Source organism: Odocoileus virginianus, chromosome 10 (assembly GCF_023699985.2).
Source record: "Odocoileus virginianus isolate 20LAN1187 ecotype Illinois chromosome 10, Ovbor_1.2, whole genome shotgun sequence".
Classification (NCBI taxonomy): domain Eukaryota; kingdom Metazoa; phylum Chordata; class Mammalia; order Artiodactyla; family Cervidae; genus Odocoileus; species Odocoileus virginianus.
The window spans coordinates 40,583,220-40,602,155 of NC_069683.1; the positions used below are offsets into that span (position 1 = coordinate 40,583,220).

Here is an 18,936-nt window from a genome sequence, read left to right on the forward strand (position 1 = left end):
TCACTTACGTGCCCTGGCTTGTGGACACACAGCCCAAGGGGCGTTCTCTGACCCACTCTCTCGGGGGTGAGCTGGGCTTGGGTCTGGGGGGCCTCGGGGAAGCTCTGCTCCCTGTCCCAGCCCCGCCTGCCTGGACCCTCCTAACATACTGAGCCGAGGTCTCCCGGGAGCGGTTGGCTGAGGTAGCGGGACGAGGGCAGCCCCGTCCTCTCTCCCTGGCTCAGCGTCCTCTTGCGCTCCCGGACCAGCGCCTTCTGGTGCCGCTTCATGCGCTCCAGCTGCTCCTCCGCGCTCATCTTGCCCCGCTGGTGGTCTCCTGAGTACAGGCGCTCCAAGGCACTCTTGGGTCTCTGAGGGGCAGGAGGGGCAGACAGGGCGGCTGGGCTGAGAATGGAGGGCGGCCGGCCACCTGGCTTCAGCCCTGTCTCTCTTATACACACACAGACACACACTCACACACACTCTCTCTCCCCGCTAAGCACACTCAGAGACATAACAACCCAGCCCTCACGGGCCCTCTGGCAGCACCCATCCTGCAGAGGCAGACCCTGAGGCCCAGGCCTGTCCCGGTGGGCACACACGCACCGTGTGATGGACCAGAACCCAGGGTGTGGCTCACTGGTGAGAGCAGGGGGAAGGGCAGGGGCCCTTGGGAATGGAGGGGGCGGTGTGATACCCCTCTTGGTGGGCAGTGGGGAAGGCATCGTAAGCACGTGGTGGCAGGGATGCTGAGCTGAGGAGCGGCCGGGCCCACCTCACAGGACAGCCCGTCACTGTCCACCTGAGCCCTTCCCTCTGTGCGTGAGGGAGCAGTGAGCCCTTCGAGAACGTCTCAAGGCCACTCACAGGGTAGGTCATCTTGCTGCTTTCGGCATCTAGACCCCTCCGGAGGGTGACGTAGGGCGCAATGGTGGACGACTGCTGGAGCCTTGACATGGACCCCGAGAGGCCTTAGTGAGGAAAGAGAAGCGAGTGGATTTGTGGTGAGGAGGACAGGCCACCAGCCCCTTCTTGATCACCTCCCACTCCCATGAGAGGACCACAAGGACTCAGCCAACAATCCATGCTTCTTCCTCCCCAGGGCCTAGAAGAGCAAGGCCCCACATAAGGAATGAGGGGCTAGCTCATGGGTGCCCTTTGTCCTTAACAGGGGACAGTGTCCCTGAAGATCTGAGGACTCCCCACATCTTCCCTCACATGCAAAAGACTGGGCTACTTGGCAGGAGGAAAGAACAGAGGCCGAGGAACACCCTTCTTCTTGATGAACTCCTATGCATCCTGTGTGACCCAACCTGGATGCCCTGCCTGTGAGGAGCCTTTTTAAATGCCCCAGGCAGAATCAGTTATTCCCTACACTCTTCAGTATATTCACCGGTTACTGCACTAACCACAGTGTCAACATGCCTGTCGGCAAATTCAACACCTAGTTAAATGAATGAATAAATGAAGAAGGGAAAGAAGAAGGCACCAAGCGTTCGCTTAGTCCTTGAAGCATTCACTGAGTCCTTGAAGCATTCACTGAGTCCTTGAAGCATTCGCTGAGTACTGCCTGATAACAGGCAAGCACTGTGCCATGTGTTTCATATAGATTTTGTTCCACAAGCCCTACAAGGGAGCATTACCTAACCACTGTGACGGTGCACAATCTAAAGTTTAGAGAAGTTAAGCAACTTGTCCAAGATTATGTGGAGCCACAGTCCAAGCTTTGTCCACTAGCAACATTCTTATCAAGGCTGGTCCCTGTCATCTGAAAACGGGCATCATGTTGACACCACTAGCATTGAGCACGTGGGAAAAAGAATGATGAATGTCTTGCAGTGCCCAGAGACTCCTGAGCAACAAAGATCTGTCCTGCCCCACGGGCCCCTAACACCGCCATTGACAAACACATCTAGGCTGAATGAAGAGAACAGAGTCCCCAGGCACAGTGCCAGGGGTCGCTGTGGCCCAGCTCAGCAAAAGCCAGTCCCCTGCTGGGACCAGCTCAGGCCACAGCAAGCCTAGCCAGCATGGTGGGCTGGAAGTCACATAACTCCACAGGTGCCTGAACCACAGCTGTGTGGCCTCCTGTTTCCACACCGTGTCTATGAAGGAAAGCACCTGACCTCCCACCAAATGGGGGGAGTGTGGTTAACCTGCTCAGGGGTTCCACGCAGCCTCCCTTTAAAAGGATTTCTGAGGAAGAGAATCTGGCTATGGGGGAAAATGAGGCATGTGTGAGCCTAAGGGTCTGTCTGCTCCCATCCCCATCTGGAGAGGGGAGAAGAGTAAGAAGAGGGCTCAAAGGAGGGAAAAGGTGTGTTTGTTTAAAGAAGGGACTCATTGAGTCTTAGAGTGACATAGATGAGGAGGAAACCTACGGAAGACCCGAGCTGGTCAAGCTGATGGCAGACAGCCCACATTTCAGCCTGCAGGGTGCAGAGGCTCGAGGGCCAGAACAGGCATTATACTCCGACTCTATCCCTTAGTGGCTAATCGGCAAGTTATTTCACTTCTCTGGGCCTTGGTTTTCTTACCTCTAAAAACGGGGCTAACAACAGTACTTCTCTCACAGGATTATTATGAATCTTCACTAAGTGACTATAAAGGGCTTATAACAACAACCACAATTACCATTGTTCCCAGGGGGCAGATGTAATAAAAGAGGAAGAGAATCAGGATGTGAGCCAGAGGTAAGAAGGATGGGCCCTGTCTATGGCCCAGAGGCCCTGGACAGCTGCTACCCCCGGGGAGGCCCCACGCCGCAGGCAGAAGAGCTGCACGGACTGGGTGAGGGCTGGGGGCGGGCGGTGATGTGGCTGCGGTGGGGGTCCCTGGAAGACTCCGTAGAAAGTTGCGCCTTACCTCTGCCTGGCAGCGTCTGGTACCTGCCCTCAGAGCCCACGAGGCCCAGGGAGGATGGGGCCGTGTCCCCGCTGAAGGTGGCCAGCTCTGGCTCGCTGACGTACGACCGGAGCTCCACCTGCGGGCAGTCGGAGGCCGTCACAGCTGCCCCGGGTCCCTCTCCCCACACTCAGCGGGCACCCCAGGGGTCCTCCCTGCTCACCCTGGAGTCCCCGTTCACACACTGTCCCTGCTCCCGATCTCGCTTCCTCTCGTCCGACTGCCGCTTGAGGCCCCTCACTGAAGTGTGCCGGATGATGGTGGCCTCCCTCGGCAGCGGGGGCACGGCCGGGGGCTGGTCCTCTGGGCTGTAGAGCTCGGGCAGCGGGGGCCTGGGAGGTGCTTCGTCTTCCTGCTCAGAAACAAAACCACGACCGGTGCCCGGTGAGAGGATGCCGAGTGGCCCAAAGGGCTGGAGCAGGCCACCTGGGGCCTGTGGGCACGACCACTTCAGCCCAAAGATGCCGACATTTCCCCTGGTTGAGCTGTGAGGGTGGGTACACTTCTGCTCCAAGCCCATCCTTCCCTCGGACTCATACATCTTCCAAGTGTTAACTATACACAGGTTTCCAAGTGTTAGCTACACACAACCCAGATCTCAGGACATGAGCCCACGCTCTCACTCCACTCGCTCTTCTGTGTATGTCACCACCCCACCACCTCCACCCCACCCGGCTTAGATGGAGCGGGCTCACATCCCTGCACGGTCTCTGGATCCTTCAGCAGGCTGCGGATCTGAGCGAGGACCTTCTACATCCTCCTGCCCTTTCCATCAGAAATGTGCATGGTTACGAAATATTTCCTCCTGCCTGACCCAGGCACTGAGCAGGCTGTCAGGATGGGTGACTCACTGCCTTCTCCGCAGCCCACTCCCTGGGCCCGGATGAATGTAACTATTTTCCTTGAATTGCCCTGTCCACAATGCTCTCCGAGGGCTGTGGCCTGACAGCCTGACAGCCTGGCCCCTGACTACCATGAACACCCACTCCTGGGACAAATGACCATCTAGACTCTCTCCTCCTAAACTCCCCCTTTCTTAGCCTAATTTTGCTTTGGTTTTCAGATTTTTTCAGTGTTTAGGAAAGGGAGCTGCAAGCTTGTTTTACAAAGGTTTATCAGCATTCTTCTAGAGTGACAGACTTCATTACTGTGTGAAGGTTAAGCCGCCTACCCGAGATACCCAGAGGCTCTCTGAGCATCAGTGGTTTCCAACCCTGAACAAGATCTTAGAATCACCAATTCCTAAAAAGCCCCCCCGGAAAGATAAACATAAACCATTGATTGCCTTTGACTGAAGGGAACAGAAAGTCTGGACATAGAGGGTAGAAGGGAGACATTTTATTACATACTTTTTTATATCCTTTCACAGTGTTGTCTAATAAAAAAAGTAAAAGACATTAAATTTTTAAAAAAATCAAATAAAAATGAAAGAACTATAGCTACACGCAGCAATGGGATGAACTTCACGAATATAATGTTGAAAGGACACGAGATAAGAAAGAATAAATACAGTTATGATAGATGGGTAAAGTGTTCAGGATACAAATATAGGTATTAAAACAAAACAAAAAAGCAAGGAAATTATCTGAAAAGTCAAGATAGTGGTTACCCCTGGCAGAAAGAGAAAAGAGCCTGCACTGGAAAGGGACCCACAGGCCCAAGGGCTTCTGACCACCAGCCAAGTCCTATTTCTTGGTCTGAGTATTGGTAGGAAATGTGGAGTCTCTTTTTTATTATTTATTAAATTATATATTCATGCTTTATGTCAATTACAGGATGAATATCACTATTCACAAAAATAAACATAAAACAATATAAATATAAAATAAATCTGAAACAGCAATAAAAAATGGTGAAACTGGTGAACACATACACAACTAGAAGGTGGGTTTTACACCGCCCTCTCCCGTGAGCCTGACGCCCAACCAAGCTGAAAAGCCTCGCCTCTGAGCAACAGCAACCAAGTGTGAAGAGGAGCCTCTGTGATCGTCTATTTCATGCTGCGTGTTCTGCACAAGAGGAAACTGAGGATGCTCAGACGGGGGGTGGGCCGCCCAGAGGGACGGAAGGGCTGGAATCCCGGCAATCCTGCTCCCAGGCCTCTTCCCCTTTTCTCCTGGTCCCAGGGGGCCGGCACCTTGCCTTGTAGGAGCAATGTCTGCCCCAGCCACTCCTGTTGCTTGTTTTGCTATTTCCTATCTCCTGCCTTGTGACTGGTGCTCCGACTCTGAGATCTGGGACTGGGAAGGAGATCTCAAGATAAAGTTCACAGCAACCCTGGGTCCTAGCACTTGTTTTCTAGCTCTGGGCTCTAGACCATGGCTGGAAGCAGGTGGATGGTGAAGACCAGGTATGGGAAGACCAGGTATCATGTGTTTAAGCCAGCACTGGGTACTGATCTTGTCAGACGTCCTAAGCATACGTGGTGCCCAGCTATAGCTCCTCCAAGCCCTTGTTGGCAAAATCCTGGAGGTCTCCATTCCCAGGTCCTTTCTGCTATGGCTTCCCTGTCACTTGGATCAGGCCCCTCATGCTTTCCAGCCAAGGCTGGCCTGGCCCTGGAATCATGAGCTATCACAGTACCTGACCGCACCTTCTATTTCCTTAGAGCCTCCTTTGCTCCCAGACTCAGCCAAGGGCTTGGCTCCTCTCTGTGCCAGGCAAGCCAAGGTGCTGGCTCAGGCGACCACACAGGCTACATACTGACCTGAACATCGGCTGAATGACAGTTAGATGTCAGATGGCACAAAGAATGGTCAGAAGACGTGAATTGGATTTGCTAATATGGAGACCTCATGCAAATTTTTAACACCTTGGGCCTCAGTTCTCTCATCTGTGGGATGGGAATACTGACCTTCCTGTCTACACTCCGTGAGGTCACTGGGCAGACTGCGTGTATCCTCACAACCCAGCCCCGTGCTCGGCTGCAGGTAAAGATTCTCTTCCGCTAAGAGGCGCTCCCTGTCCACCAACTTAACTACAAGTGTGCACAGAACACTGCCTGGGGCAGCCACATACTTCCCCGCACAACACAGATCATAAACTATGCCTTCCTCAGTGCAGTCACTTCTTTTTGCCCTGCCTTAGTCTTCCCAAGTGCAGAATGGGAGGCCTGGACTAGGTCACCTCTAGGGGCCTGTCCAGTTCTGGGAGACAAAGCAGGACGGCAGGGCCCCCCTACCTCATGGCTCTGGCTGGTCTGTCTGACCAAGTTTCCCTAAAAGCTTCTCTCCCAAGAGCAGTGGAGTTGAGGACAGGGTGGGACACGCACCTGCCAGAGAGCCAAGGACAGCGCTCGGCTCCCGGCCCTCAATACTCACCACTTTGGGCTTGGTCTTGGTTGGTGACTGAAGTGGGGACGTCACCTTCCTCAGCTGGGGCGGGTGAGGTCGGTACGGCACGTAGGTTTGCAGCTGGGGGAAGAGTCGAACCTCCAGAGGAGTCCGCACAGGGCTGGTGGGAGGGCTGGGCTGCAGGGGCGGCTTGCTCTCAGAGGTCGAGAGTGAAGGCACAGGCGGGTGAGGAAGCAAAGGCACCGTTTTTCTCTCTGAGGGGCGTGGAGGGAAGCAAAGGGTGGAATGGAATGAACATCTTGCTCAGAGGACAAGGGCAGTGACGTCTGCCACAAAGACCCAACCTCCCCGGGGCCATCCCCCAGCACTGGGCGCTGGCCTCCGACAGCCCTGCCCCAGGAAGATGGTCAGCTCACCTGGATTTTTGACCGATTCCACCAGGATTCTGAAGTTCTCTTTATTTGCACTCAGGCCTGCAATGACGTCTTCAATCCTCCAGAGATCCTTCTGTATCTGAGATTTCTCCTGAAGAAGAGGAGGTGGGGGTTCATTCCCTTCTTAGCTCCTCACCAGAGACTTTTTCTAGGACTTCCATTGTCATTTCAGACAAAGCCCCTCACTCTGGGGGAGGTATCCCCTTGGGAAACCCCACCAGGGCTAGAGACAAGCCTGCTTCACAGCTTCCTGAACAAATGCAGACGTGGGAGAGACCCCAGGTCCAGGAGAGAAATCTCAGAGGAGCTCTCACCAGTGCACCTCGCCTATTTCCACTCCGTTTAAGAAAGGACTGCCTAAAATACAGAGTGATTCTATGAGGTTATCTAGAGCAGCCAAATTCAGAGACGGAAAGCAGAAGGCTGGTTGCCAGAGGCTGGGAGAAGGGGGAAGAGGGATTGTTGGTTAATGTGTACAGTAAGAAAATCATTCTGAAGACTGAGTGTACAGCAACGTGAATACACTTAACGGTACCAAAGTGTATCCTTACAAATGGTTATGGCGAACTTTTATGTTAGGTATATTTAACAATTTAAAAAACAGACTGTTTCAGGCAATCATGGCAGAAGGGAAGAGAAGACAAGGATGAGAAGTGACATGATCCCTAGAATATAAAGAGCATCTTTTTAACGACAGAGCTGAGTCCTGGGATTTGGGTTGTAATATAATGGGCAGAGTAGACATTATTTGGCAGTAAAAAGGAATGAAGTACCACATCTGTTATAACATGGAGGAACCTTGAAAACATTATGCCAAGTGAAAGAAGCCAGGCATGTAAGTGCCATATATTTATGGTTTCATTTCTATGAAATGTCCAGAATAGGTAAATCCATATAGAAAGTAGAGTAGTGGCTGGCTAGAGCAAGGGTGGAGTTGGGGTAGTTATGAGGAGGGACTATAAACAGGACCACGTTTCTTTAGGGGCAAGATGGAAATGTTACACAACTGATTATGGGGCTGGTTATACAACTCTGTGGATTCACTAAAAAATCAGTGAATTGTATACTTAAAATAGTGAGTTTTATGGTATGTGAATCACATGATAAAGCTGTTTTTTTTTTTTTAAATAAAGTACAATGGGAAAAGAGCCAAGCTACATGACCATGTGCACACTAGACAAGTTACAACCAAAACCACCTGGGTCCTAGAAAGAGGTGAGCAGGATCTGCGTGACTAAGGGATCGTGGGCATCTTTCAATGGAGTTGTTTGAACATCAGATATAGTATTCTTTAAAGTTCAAAATTATCATGTCCTACCCCATGGACTTAAAAAGGAAGGCTCCACACCCATATTTCCTCTCAAGGCTCCCTGCCAGCCTCAACTGGAAGAGTTCTCATGTGTGTAATGTTTGTGGATCTTGGTCCTGGATACCTCCCCCCAGGGCCCCGCACTGAGCAGGTTCTCAGTACATGAATGATGAATAAGTAAAGGACCAATCACATAAAATCCCCTGACCAAATACTGTCCAATAGCCAGGACAACAGACATCTGAAGCCTCCCTCCTAAGCGGGGCTCTTCTATTCTCTCTGCCTGTCCAACACCAGTGCACATCCTCAGGGCTGATGTACAAATAGCAGGCTTAACGCTCAGCTTCCCCTTAAGGTACAAGGGTCCTAAGACAGACAAGTTACTGAGCTAATGGGATTGTCTCTAGAACTGAGGCCCCCAAGCAGAGGGCTGGTAAAGGAGGGGTGTGGGGTTAAGGTTATCACTCTCTCTCCTCCCCGGCAGTCTACCTGGCACAGTTCTACCTGTCGGTTCACAATCCTGCCCCCATTTTCCCTGTCACCCCAACATGTAAGAGAAGAGCAGAGAAAAGCAAAGGCCAGAGAACTTGTATCTTTCTCCAAGGACGATGGAATTTCAGAACTGAACGACAAGGTAAAGGAAGCCTTTCGGGGAGCAGCACAGAGGGGTTTCTTCCTGTGTCCCTGCATCACACTGGGCTGGAAGGCCCCTATGGACTTCATTCAGCAAAGGTCTAAACTCCCTGTCCGGAAGTAGGGACACTTACAGGTAGCCTCACCTATCACCGACTCTCACAGTCACCTGCAAGTTCTTTTATCCTCTGGTTTCCCTACTCAGGTGGCCGTGAGGATCTTCATAAATAAAGCACTTATCTTTGCTGAAAAGGCCATGGGCTTTCTCACAGCCAACCTTGGCTAAAGAGAGGTGAGTCTCCAAGCATCATTATTGAGAATTTGCATATGGGGCTGCAAGCCTATCTCCAGTGTCAATGATTTATTTAGGACTCTCACAGCTTGCCTGGCCTAGAATTACACCAAAGAAGTTAACACCGAGCCTGCTCAAAGGAAGGCTTTGTGAGCTTCCCAGGTCACTGTGGCACTCAGGGAAAGCATGAGCAATGCCACTAGGCTAGGTAGAAATCAAGCTGCAGGGCCCTGGCTTCAGACTGGCCTATCTCCTAGTAACTTACAGGACTAAGTTCTCTACAAAGCCTGTGACAAGACCTGCATGCTGTACCTGTTTGTTTAGGGGAGAGGAAAAAAGGATTCCGGGCCTGCTGTGTGTTGTCACCAAGAACTAAGGCACAGCAGAAACACAAATAGCCAATAATCACATGAAAAGGTGTTTAACCTACTAGTAATTAAATAAAAGGAAATAAAAGCCAGATGTCCTTTTTTAGGAGGCAGACTGGCAAAAACTAAGGAGGTTGATAACAACAAGTGTTGGCAAGGGTTTGAGCAAACAGGTTCAGTACTCTTATGCACTGTAAGTGGAAGGGCAAATGAGTGCAGCCTTTTAGAGGGTGGTTTCGAGTTACCTGCTAACATTTAAGAGGTATACTCAATTCATGGCCATCGTTAAAAAGCCTACAACTAACAAATGCTGGAGAGGGTGTGGAGAAAAGGGAACTCTCAGACACTGTAGGTGGGAATATAAGCTGGTGCAGCCCCTATGAAAAACGGTATGGAGCTTCCTCAGAAAACTAAAAACAGAACTACCATATGGTCTAGCAATCCCATTCCTGGGAATATACCCAGAAAAAACTATAACTCAAAAAGATACATGTACCCCTATGTTCATAGCAGCACTATTCACAATAGCCAGAACGTGGCAACAACCCATGCCCACTGACAGATGAATGGGGTAAAGAAGATGTGGTACATATATACAATGGAATACTACTCAGCCACAAAAAGCATGAAATAATGCCATTTGCAGCAACATGGATGCAACTAGAGATTATCATACTTAAGTCAGAAAGAGAAAAATATCATATATCACTTATATGTGATACTTCGGCCACCTTACGCAAAGAGGCAACTCATTGGAAAAGACACTGATGCTAGGAAAGATTAAAGGCAAAAGGAGAAGAGGGCAGCAGAGGACGAGGTGGTTAGATAGCATCACCAACTTGATGGTTATGAATCTGAGTGAACTCTGGGAGACAGTGGAGGACAGGAGCCTGCCATGCCATAGTCCACGGGGTCTCAAAGATTTGGACACAACAACATATGTGCAATCTAAAATATGCACAAATGAACCTATCTGCAAGACAGAAACTGGCTTGTAGACACAGGGCTCAAGACTTCTTGTTGCCAAAAGTGAGGGAGGGAGGGAGAATGATGGACTGAAGTTTTGGGTTGATAGATGCAAACTATTACATTTAGAATGGATAAACAACAAGGTCTTAATGCATAGCATGGGGAACTATATTCAACATCCTGTGATAAACCACAACGGAAAAAGAGTATGAAAAAAGAATGTGTACATATATATGCATAACTGAGTTACTTCACTATACAGCAGAGATTGGCACAACACAGTGAACTCATCACACTTCAATTAAAAAAAAATCTCACAAATTAAAAAGGACGTGTACTGATTTCAACTCAACAAGTCCACTCCTAGGAGCTTATTTTAGATAAATGCTCATAAATAAGTTCTGATAGGCAATTACATACATGCTCATTGTGACACCATTTACAGAAGCAAAACACTGCAAATAACTTAAATGCCCATCAGAAGAGGAATGGGATATCCACCTATGAAATACTATGCAGCAGTCAAGAACTAATTCCATTCACTTAGACCAACAAAGTCTAACACAATTTCTGAGATTATGGAAATCTTCTATGTGTGCTGTCCAATACAGAAACCACTAAGCCACATGTGGCTACTGAGCGCATGAAATGATTCTGGTGTGACTAAGGAATACATTTTAATTTAGTTAATTTTAATTAATTTATGCTTCAATTTAAATAGCTATCATGTACGGCAGCATAAACTTGGAAGTATCTTTCCTGGAAAGATTTTCATAACATAAAGTTATGACAAAAAAGCAAGTTACCAAACAACGTGCTAAGTATGATTCCTCTTTAAGGAAACCCAACTGCCTCCCCCAATAACTTATATGATACTACATACATGCATTCAGTTGGAAATGCATAGGTCATGGTCTAATGGCACTGACCACATGCAGGGAAGGTGACAGGACTAGGACAGAGAAGGGAAGGAAGGAAGAAGAGCTTTTGTGTCTTTTTCTGGTCTTGTTTCTCACTGTGTGGACTTTTCAGAGAGATGCATTTGTGTGTTACCTGTATAATTAAAGAAACAAAAGGAATGAAAAGCTAAAAAAAGAAAAATTACTGCTGAAATTCATGTGTATGGTTGAAGTCCAAGAAGATAAGTATAATGAAATAGTTTGAGGAACTAGTAACTAGAAACAATCATTTGAAGAACTCTGCTAAGAATATCCACCTATTTACTTTTAAGCCACCATGCTAAGTCTGGGGATACAAGAAGAATAGGAAAGAGCTCAAATGAAGGAAGATTATGGGAAAACCCAACAGCCATAGGAGATAAACAAATTCTAGGTAACTTCATAGGTCACCCCTGAACCACAGGCAAGAATCTCCTCCATGTGGTCCTGGAGCAAGCTCTCTGGACCAGCTCTAAGCAGTGAGTGAAAGCATAGCAGGGCCTGGGAAAAGCCTCCTAGTCCACAAACCTAAACTTTCTCCCAAATTCCTTCAGTATTCTGGGGTGATGCGGATGTGCAGAGAGTCAACACATTCATTAAATCACTTGAACAAAGAGGCCTGGCTAGAACTAGTTCACCAATTAGCAAGCCTCGCCCCAAAGCTGGCCCAGCATGGTGCCTCATACACAGGAAGCCTCAATTCAATGCTTGCTGACTTCAAATAAATAGAATTATGTCAGGGTCCTGAAGAGGGGGTACAGATCTGAAGGTGAGTTCAAAAGCAGGTTATTTTCCATTTTCAGTATTTTGAGGGTGGGGTGGAAGCCCGGCTGGGCACTCCAATGGGGAACACCAGCAGCCGGAAGACCCAACCTGAAGAGGGAAAACCACACGGGGCCTCCTTTCTCTCACCTTTGGAGGCAGAGGCAGCTATCAACGGTGTGGCCTGGTTTTAAGGTAGGGAAGGCAGGGCTCAAGGGCTGCCTATCCTGAGTGAGGCAGGGGCCACAGCAATGGGTATCACCCCATCTGGCCTGAATTCATACTGCTGATCCGGTGAGGGATTGATAGCATCTATCCTCAGGAGTCAGGGAGGGGAGGAGATGGGGCTTCCTGCTGCTAAGTGAGCAGCTAGGAACCCAAGACAGGGCCAAAGACAAGGAACACAGATCACCCTCCAGCCCCTGTAAGGTTCTCAAGGTCAGCACCGTCTCCTCTTGGGGCTGTTTCCCCAGATGATTCGTAGAGAAACCCTTAGGAAAATGCTGAGGAGCTTGTCTCTCAGCGCAGAGGCAGGGGGAGTTGAGGTGACGCTTCTCATGACAGCCTGGCAGTGGCAAGCGTTCCCCAAGAGACAGCTTGGGGTGGTGCGCAGGCTGAGTTCAGGTGGACACAGAGAAGGGCCCTGGGTAGGGCTCACAGCCCCCGTAAGTGCAGACTCCAAGAAGAAATCAGAGCTCAGAAGGGATGGAGAGCCCTTGCGTCACCTGGAAGAAAAAGGCTCTTCTGTGTTGCTCCTGCAGGGTCTGCTTTAGCTGCTCCACATCTCTTTCTAGCTTTAGGTACTCATTCCAGGCATTTTCCATCTCCTGTGGATCAAAGAAATGCTTCCGATTCTTAGTTATCCCATGCCCCTCCCAGAAGACCTCGAGAGCCCCTGTGCTCCTGACCACTGCTGACCCGACTACAGAGGAAGAGGGCAAAGGGTGCCTGAGGCATCTCAGGCCACCTGCACTGGTCCGTCTCCCACCCCTGTGGGTGCTTTGGTTCCCAGCTCTGGCAGAAAGGGCCTCACCACATCAGACAAATAAAAGAGTAGAAACTCTGACGTCTCAGAGTTAACTGCACACAGATCGGGGGAGCAGCGGCGCAGGCTGCTCCGAGACGGCGGACCCCTCAGGGGTCACTGCAGTCACCCAGAGGCACTGACATGCACCTAAGGCAGCGGTAGAGACGGACGTGTCACCCCTGACAAAGTAAGCTACAGTCAGGAGGCGGTCTGGGGGAGTTCTGCTATTCCAAGACTCTCGCCCCTGGCCACCTTCTCAGCTATAGGTTGGGAGACAAGAAAAGCAGCCCCCTCCCAGCCCATCCTGGGGAGGGCTAGGGTGGGGCCAGGGGAGCATCTACGCACAGTGGACTCTCTGGAGATCTCGGCCCGGATGTGGACAAGGTCCTCTTGCAGCAGCCTCTGCTGGTATGCGATCTTCTCCAGGTGCTGGGGCTGGTCTCGGTACTGCTCCATCTGTCTGTGCAACACCTCCAGCACGGACTCTAGCTGGTCCTGAGCCGGGCCAGGGCCAAAGAGCAAGAGGATAGCAAGACAATTCCCTGGTGGCCCCCTGCCAGGCCAGAAACTAAAGAAACCTGCTGGATCTAAGCAAGACTGAAGAGGCCAGCACCCAGCTAGGAGAATCAAGGCCTTTGAGTCCAGCTCTGACTTTGTCTGCCCACTGGGTCGCCCCCTGGGACAAATCGCCAAACAGTTCTGTGCCTCAGTTTCATTGTCTATAAAGTGGGCATAAGGCCATCCACTCCTTAAGGGGATAAACTATGAGGCTAAATCAAAGGACAGATGGAAAACTCTCTAAGCTGTTGAAGAAGAAAATTATAAGCCAAGTCCTGTTGTTCAGCCTAAGAGATTTATTTAGTAATGTCTTCTCAGGTATGGAACCACAGTCATAATTAACATGTTGGCCAGACTAGGACTGCTGGTTAAACCATTTTATTCACCATTAAGTGACCTTTTCAATATTCTGGATTAGACAACAAATTACCTTTCTTGGGTGTTCCTTATAAACTATACTCCTGCTTGAACGTTAAATTTTTATTTCTAAGGTTTAATTTTAAGATGTTTAAATGTTCTTTGTATTGTATTTGAACTACAATAAACCAACACTTTTTATTTAAAAAAAAAATAAGGCCATGTTATTTATAAACTTTGAGTATCACTAATGTAATGCCTTGTGAAAATGCAGAAAAAAATTCACATACAGTGTCTAAGAGACCAAACATCAGTGGCTACCAGCCCATTCCTCCGCTCCCACCCATACTTGTTTTCCCTACAGCCAAGATCCTTAGAGCAAAGGAACCTTAGGAAGAGACAATCTCTGCCACATTACGACTCTGGCCACTTCCCTCAAGGCAGCCCCCCATCCCTGGGTTCCAGGGACGTGGCCTCATCACTACAACCCAGGCCTAGCTCTCAGGGCTGCTGGGGAGAGCTGGGTCAGGGCAGAATTAAGGTTGTGGATGTGGTATTTGGAATAAGTAGGCTGAGGTTGCCCCACAAGGCTTCCTCTGGGTTCAGAGAGAAACCCCACAAGATACCCTTAAAATGCAAAGACATTGTTCTGGATAAAGTAATATCTGCTGTCCAATACTAACACAAGAGTCCAGTCTATATTAAGGAAAGACAAGATGACAAAAGCCCCACCACCCAGGCCAAGATTACACAAAAGTGATACACACTTTGTTCTCTTTAAGGGCTCGTATCTTGTCTTCCAAGTCTTGGAGGACCCGATCTTGTTCACAGAAGACGCTCAGCTTGACCTGTGAACAAGAATAGGTTGAAGAGGGCCTGGGAGGACGAGGAAAGGGCATGGCCTTGGAGAGTGACCCGAAAGCCTTTGGCTACGGAACCATCCAAGCCCTGCCTGGGTCTGGGGGCGGCGGGCAGGCGAGGGGTTGCCTGTGAACCCTGCTCACTCACGTCAATGTCACTCTCGGCGATCTTCACCGGTTTCAGACTTCGGTCCTTGAGGAGATCCCGGCCTGTCATCTGGGAGGTGAACAATTTAGAGAAGATTTAACCACAGGGTTCAGAATCAAAACTCAGGAGGGAAAGTTTGCCCTACAACAGACAGGTGTGGAAGTCTCGGCAGCGGTAGGGAGGGTCACGGCACAGAAAGGGAAGAAACGTGGGCAACACCTGCTTTATTTTTATGCTTATTTCATTTCAGGGAAAAAATAAATGAGATCTTACTAGTACTTATAAATTTCTCAAAGAAAATATAGACTTTCAAGCTAATAGTAAAGGTTTAAATTTGGTCCAAATGAGTTCAATCTGAATCATGGAAGATTTGCCACTGATAAGAGAGAGTTTTGCTACTAAATCTGGGGTCAAACGTAATTAACAGAAGTCCAGACCCCCGCCTGGGGCTATGGAGTGAGTGGACCAAGAAGAACTAGCAAATCCCTTGGGCATCATTGAGCCCTTAGTTCAAGGAAGTCTGAGCAGCCCCCACCCCAACAAAAACAATCAGCCTTCCTCATTCTCCACTATTTAGCAAGAGGATCTGGTCAAAGGAAGAAGCACCTGGGTGATTCCTGGCTGGGGTTTTCAACTAATCCCTGAATGGCTGAGGTTGGTCTGAACTTGCAATACAAGTTACCCTGTCCTCTCAAGAAAAGAAAGCACAAAGCAGCAGCCAAAAGCCACCCAAACTTAGGGGCCAGCAGAATTTCACAAGATCTGCCATCTTTTCCTGGACCAGTGCGGGCGACACGTCGCCCTTCACTCACTGCTCACTGGCCTCTGCGAAGTTAAACAGGAACTCTCTAGGCCACGTTTTCATTTCCACCAAGTCTCCTCTGTCAAAAACTGCAGGAGCAGAGGGACCTTTTCCACAGATGCACCCCGATGGCCAAGCCATGGTCAGGGACGGCCGGGTCAAATGCCCCTTGTAGGGGAGGCCACCTTGCTGAACTCTGGTTTGCAGATCTGGCCAGAGAAATGGAGGGTGGAGGGAGCTATAGCAGAGAGAGATGGTGTGCGCACTACGCAGAGGATCCCGCCACGGATGGACACACAGCTGCTGGAGAAACGGCCCTTACTTCCTCCCTACTCTGTCAAGATTAGCAAATATTCCCCTCAGAATTCAAAATCTGCGAACCCAGATCCAAAGGTCAAGGTCAAGGGAGGAGCCTTCTCCACACCGTGAGCTGAGGGCCGAGTCTGGGCTGCAGACCCACCCACCCCACCCACCCCCCTGCTGCCTTGGGTGGCGCAGTGGAGGACAGGAACCACTGTCCTCTTTATCTTGGGGGAAGCTGGCCCCGGACGGAAGGCCTGGCACTCTGGAAGGCAACAGGCAAACTGCTTACTGCCTCCCAGGTAGGTGAAAGGGAAATATATGTAGGTCAGTCCTAGAAAAAAGTGGAATCCAGCCAAATTCTGCTCTTCAAACTGGCAAATTACGTGTACATACACAGTCACATACAGTCACAGGACACAGTGACCACAACAAGGATTCACAGAAACAGACTGCGCTGGCTCCTGCAGGGGCAGAGGGGGTGTGGTGGGGGAAGGGAGGGAGGGGCACGAATCCCGGGGAACCAGGGGCAGCTGAACTTCCCAGGCAGGACACGGGAACCCAGAGGGCAGAGGGTGGGGTCCTTCACTCTGTGCCACAGTCCTTTGCCAAAGTGAGGGGCGATGTGCTTGTCTACTCTCCCAGGGGCTGACCCTGGCTCACTTCCTAGGAAGAAATCAGTTTCAAATTGAGATGTGCTTTGGGGATTTTTTTCCTCTTAGCAAAAACTCTTTCCTTTTTGTCACTGAAGCTTTTTTCTGGATGATACGTTTTTGATACTGAAATAGCAAAGGCAGGGAGTCCAACTGAGCAATGCCTCATTTATCCAGCACCGTCAGGCAAGGAATGAGGTATTTCTACACAAAAAGAGCACTTTCAGAAAGCTTTTAAACTTTTTGATGGAACGCTTTCTAAAAGTATGTCCTTCACTGCCTTCATGGAATACTGAATATAAATTTGACCTTTCTGGGGATGAATCAGAGTCATTACAAAAATCTGTAATATAGAATTTCTTAGAAGTGTTCAAGACTATTTGCTTATCCAGAAAATGCTCCCAAATTTCTGTGCTTTCATTTCCATTTCAGATTAACGTAAAATGTTTCTTCTCTCTCTCAGGATATTAGCACTCTCTCTTTCCTAAGAAATAACTTTCTCTTTGTCCCCTCTTAATGTGAGGCTTTTAAGGTGCTACAACTTAGGAATTCAAGTGACCGAGTCTACTAGGATTAGAAACTCAGCTGATGGGGCCCACTTGCTGCTCTTCTGTCCCCCTCCCTCCATCCGGGCCTGGTACCCATCCAGGGACATCCTCGCACAGCTGGGGTCTGCCACTACTAGGGGCCTTAGTAGACAATCTGTGGCCCCTCACTTGACAGTAATCTATTTAGGAGTAACTGTGGGGACTCTCATGTTTTTTCTCTGTAACCTCAAAGCCCAGCCCAGGGCCCAAAATACTGAGGATATTTGAGAAGCATTTGCTTAGTGAGTCTGTGAATGTAACGAAACCAGGTGCGCTGGCTGTGCTCAGGGCCCGAGTCCTCTTTCTATGGGGTAAAGGTCACAGGCTTCAGAGCAGGGGCTACGGGACAGTGTTTAGATAGGTCACAGGCCCTCTAAGCTTCTAAATTTAGCTTCATTCCAGAGAATCGAGGCTACTAAACAGAGTCACAGCAGTACGTTACACCTAATTTTCCTTTTCAAATTGCACTTTGTGATAACAATGCTTAAGTCCATTCAGAACACTAACTATGAGTCCACAACTGTGGGTCCAACTAAGTCACCAGAATAAAGTTAGTGGGAACTCATTCATTTGAAAGAGTCTTGGCATCAGAAAGGAATTAATGGTCACCCAGGCATCTGACTCCCCTCCCGTATACTCGAAGACACCTACGCTCAGGGCTTAAGATGACTGGACACAGCTCCTGTGTTCCCTCCTGCAGCCTCCTGGAGATGCTATAAGAGCTGGCCATGTTTCAGGCACTACCTCTGCATCTCTCAAAGAGGAGGGTGCTGGGGAGGTGGGTGTTTTGTTCTAATCCAGATCTAGAATGTTTTCAAACATCAACACCTTGCCCCAAAGTAGAGCCACCCTCATATCAGGGCTACAGTGGAATCTCAGGACATCCTGGCTCCTCCAAGGTGACCAGGAACTGCTGCTCCATCCCCAGGAACACATGCTCTAGGGCAGCCCTCGCCATGGAGGCAGACAAGTGAGAATGGAAACACAACACAAGCTGGCGGCAAGCTAGGCAAGCCCCCGCTCCGCCCCCCGACGGCAGCACAAAAGATGGAGTCACAAAACACTACAGATGAAGGCTCAGCCTGGTGCACCAGCCAAAACGCTGAGGGAGCTTCAGTAGAAAGAAAATAAACCGAAAATGACTTGCAGGAAGCCTGGGGGCGGTCAGGAGAGCCCCTGGTTAAGCAAGTGATGGAGTCGGCACTGAGCCAGAAGCAATGGAATGGCCCCGCCTGGAGACACAGATCAGGTCATCTTACGCTTCTCCTGGGCCGACAGCCCCGTGCTGACTTCTTCAGCACTTTGTAAAGCACGTTGATCAAAGGTTCATTATTTTTTATCTGTTCCAAACAGAAAGGCAAATACAACAAAACGTAACAGGTAAGACATCAAACGACATTTGAAGGAGCCAGAATTTGGGGACGTGGCAAGGGGAAACCTTAGGAGAATGTGTGTTGTACAGTTTTAGTGAGTGGGTCTCAACTGGTTATGCTGCTTCCCAGCCAGTGGGCCTTTCCAGATTTCAGTTCCCTCATCTGTAAACCGGCCTCCTAAGCACTGCCTGGAAGATCTTTGTGAGAGGGCTGATCTCAGTGCCCATGTCCTTCCTGGTTCTGAAGGCAAGAGGAGACTCTGCTTCTGCCTGCGTCCTCTGTCATCACATACTGAAAGATACCAAATCTGTGGTTTAGCGTGAAGCCATGCGTTAGCCAACATTTTCCATCTTGGGTCTCACAGACTCTCACCGCTACACCTAAACAATT

At 49.5% G+C, this 18,936-nt stretch overlaps 1 protein-coding gene across 10 annotated transcripts in view; it reads right to left on the bottom strand.

The window, feature by feature from the left end:
* Positions 1 to 18,936, bottom strand: part of PLEKHA7 (pleckstrin homology domain containing A7) — a 211,352-nt gene that overhangs the window by 9,461 nt on the left and 182,955 nt on the right. For 8 of the 10 annotated variants that reach the window (XM_070473430.1, XM_070473434.1, XM_070473429.1 and 5 more), the window contains 11 exons: positions 18,433 to 18,513; positions 14,832 to 14,900; positions 14,591 to 14,671; positions 13,254 to 13,403; positions 12,607 to 12,708; positions 6,593 to 6,701; positions 6,204 to 6,430; positions 3,047 to 3,235; positions 2,845 to 2,962; positions 847 to 950; positions 150 to 350 (listed from right to left, as the gene is read on the bottom strand). In XM_070473430.1, coding sequence (XP_070329531.1) covers positions 150 to 350; positions 847 to 950; positions 2,845 to 2,962; positions 3,047 to 3,235; positions 6,204 to 6,430; positions 6,593 to 6,701; positions 12,607 to 12,708; positions 13,254 to 13,403; positions 14,591 to 14,671; positions 14,832 to 14,900; positions 18,433 to 18,513 — 1,431 coding nt within the window. The remainder of the gene's footprint in view (positions 1 to 149; positions 351 to 846; positions 951 to 2,844; positions 2,963 to 3,046; positions 3,236 to 6,203; positions 6,431 to 6,592; positions 6,702 to 12,606; positions 12,709 to 13,253; positions 13,404 to 14,590; positions 14,672 to 14,831; positions 14,901 to 18,432; positions 18,514 to 18,936) is intronic. The other 2 variants (XM_070473433.1, XM_070473435.1) reach the window with 1 other exon arrangement.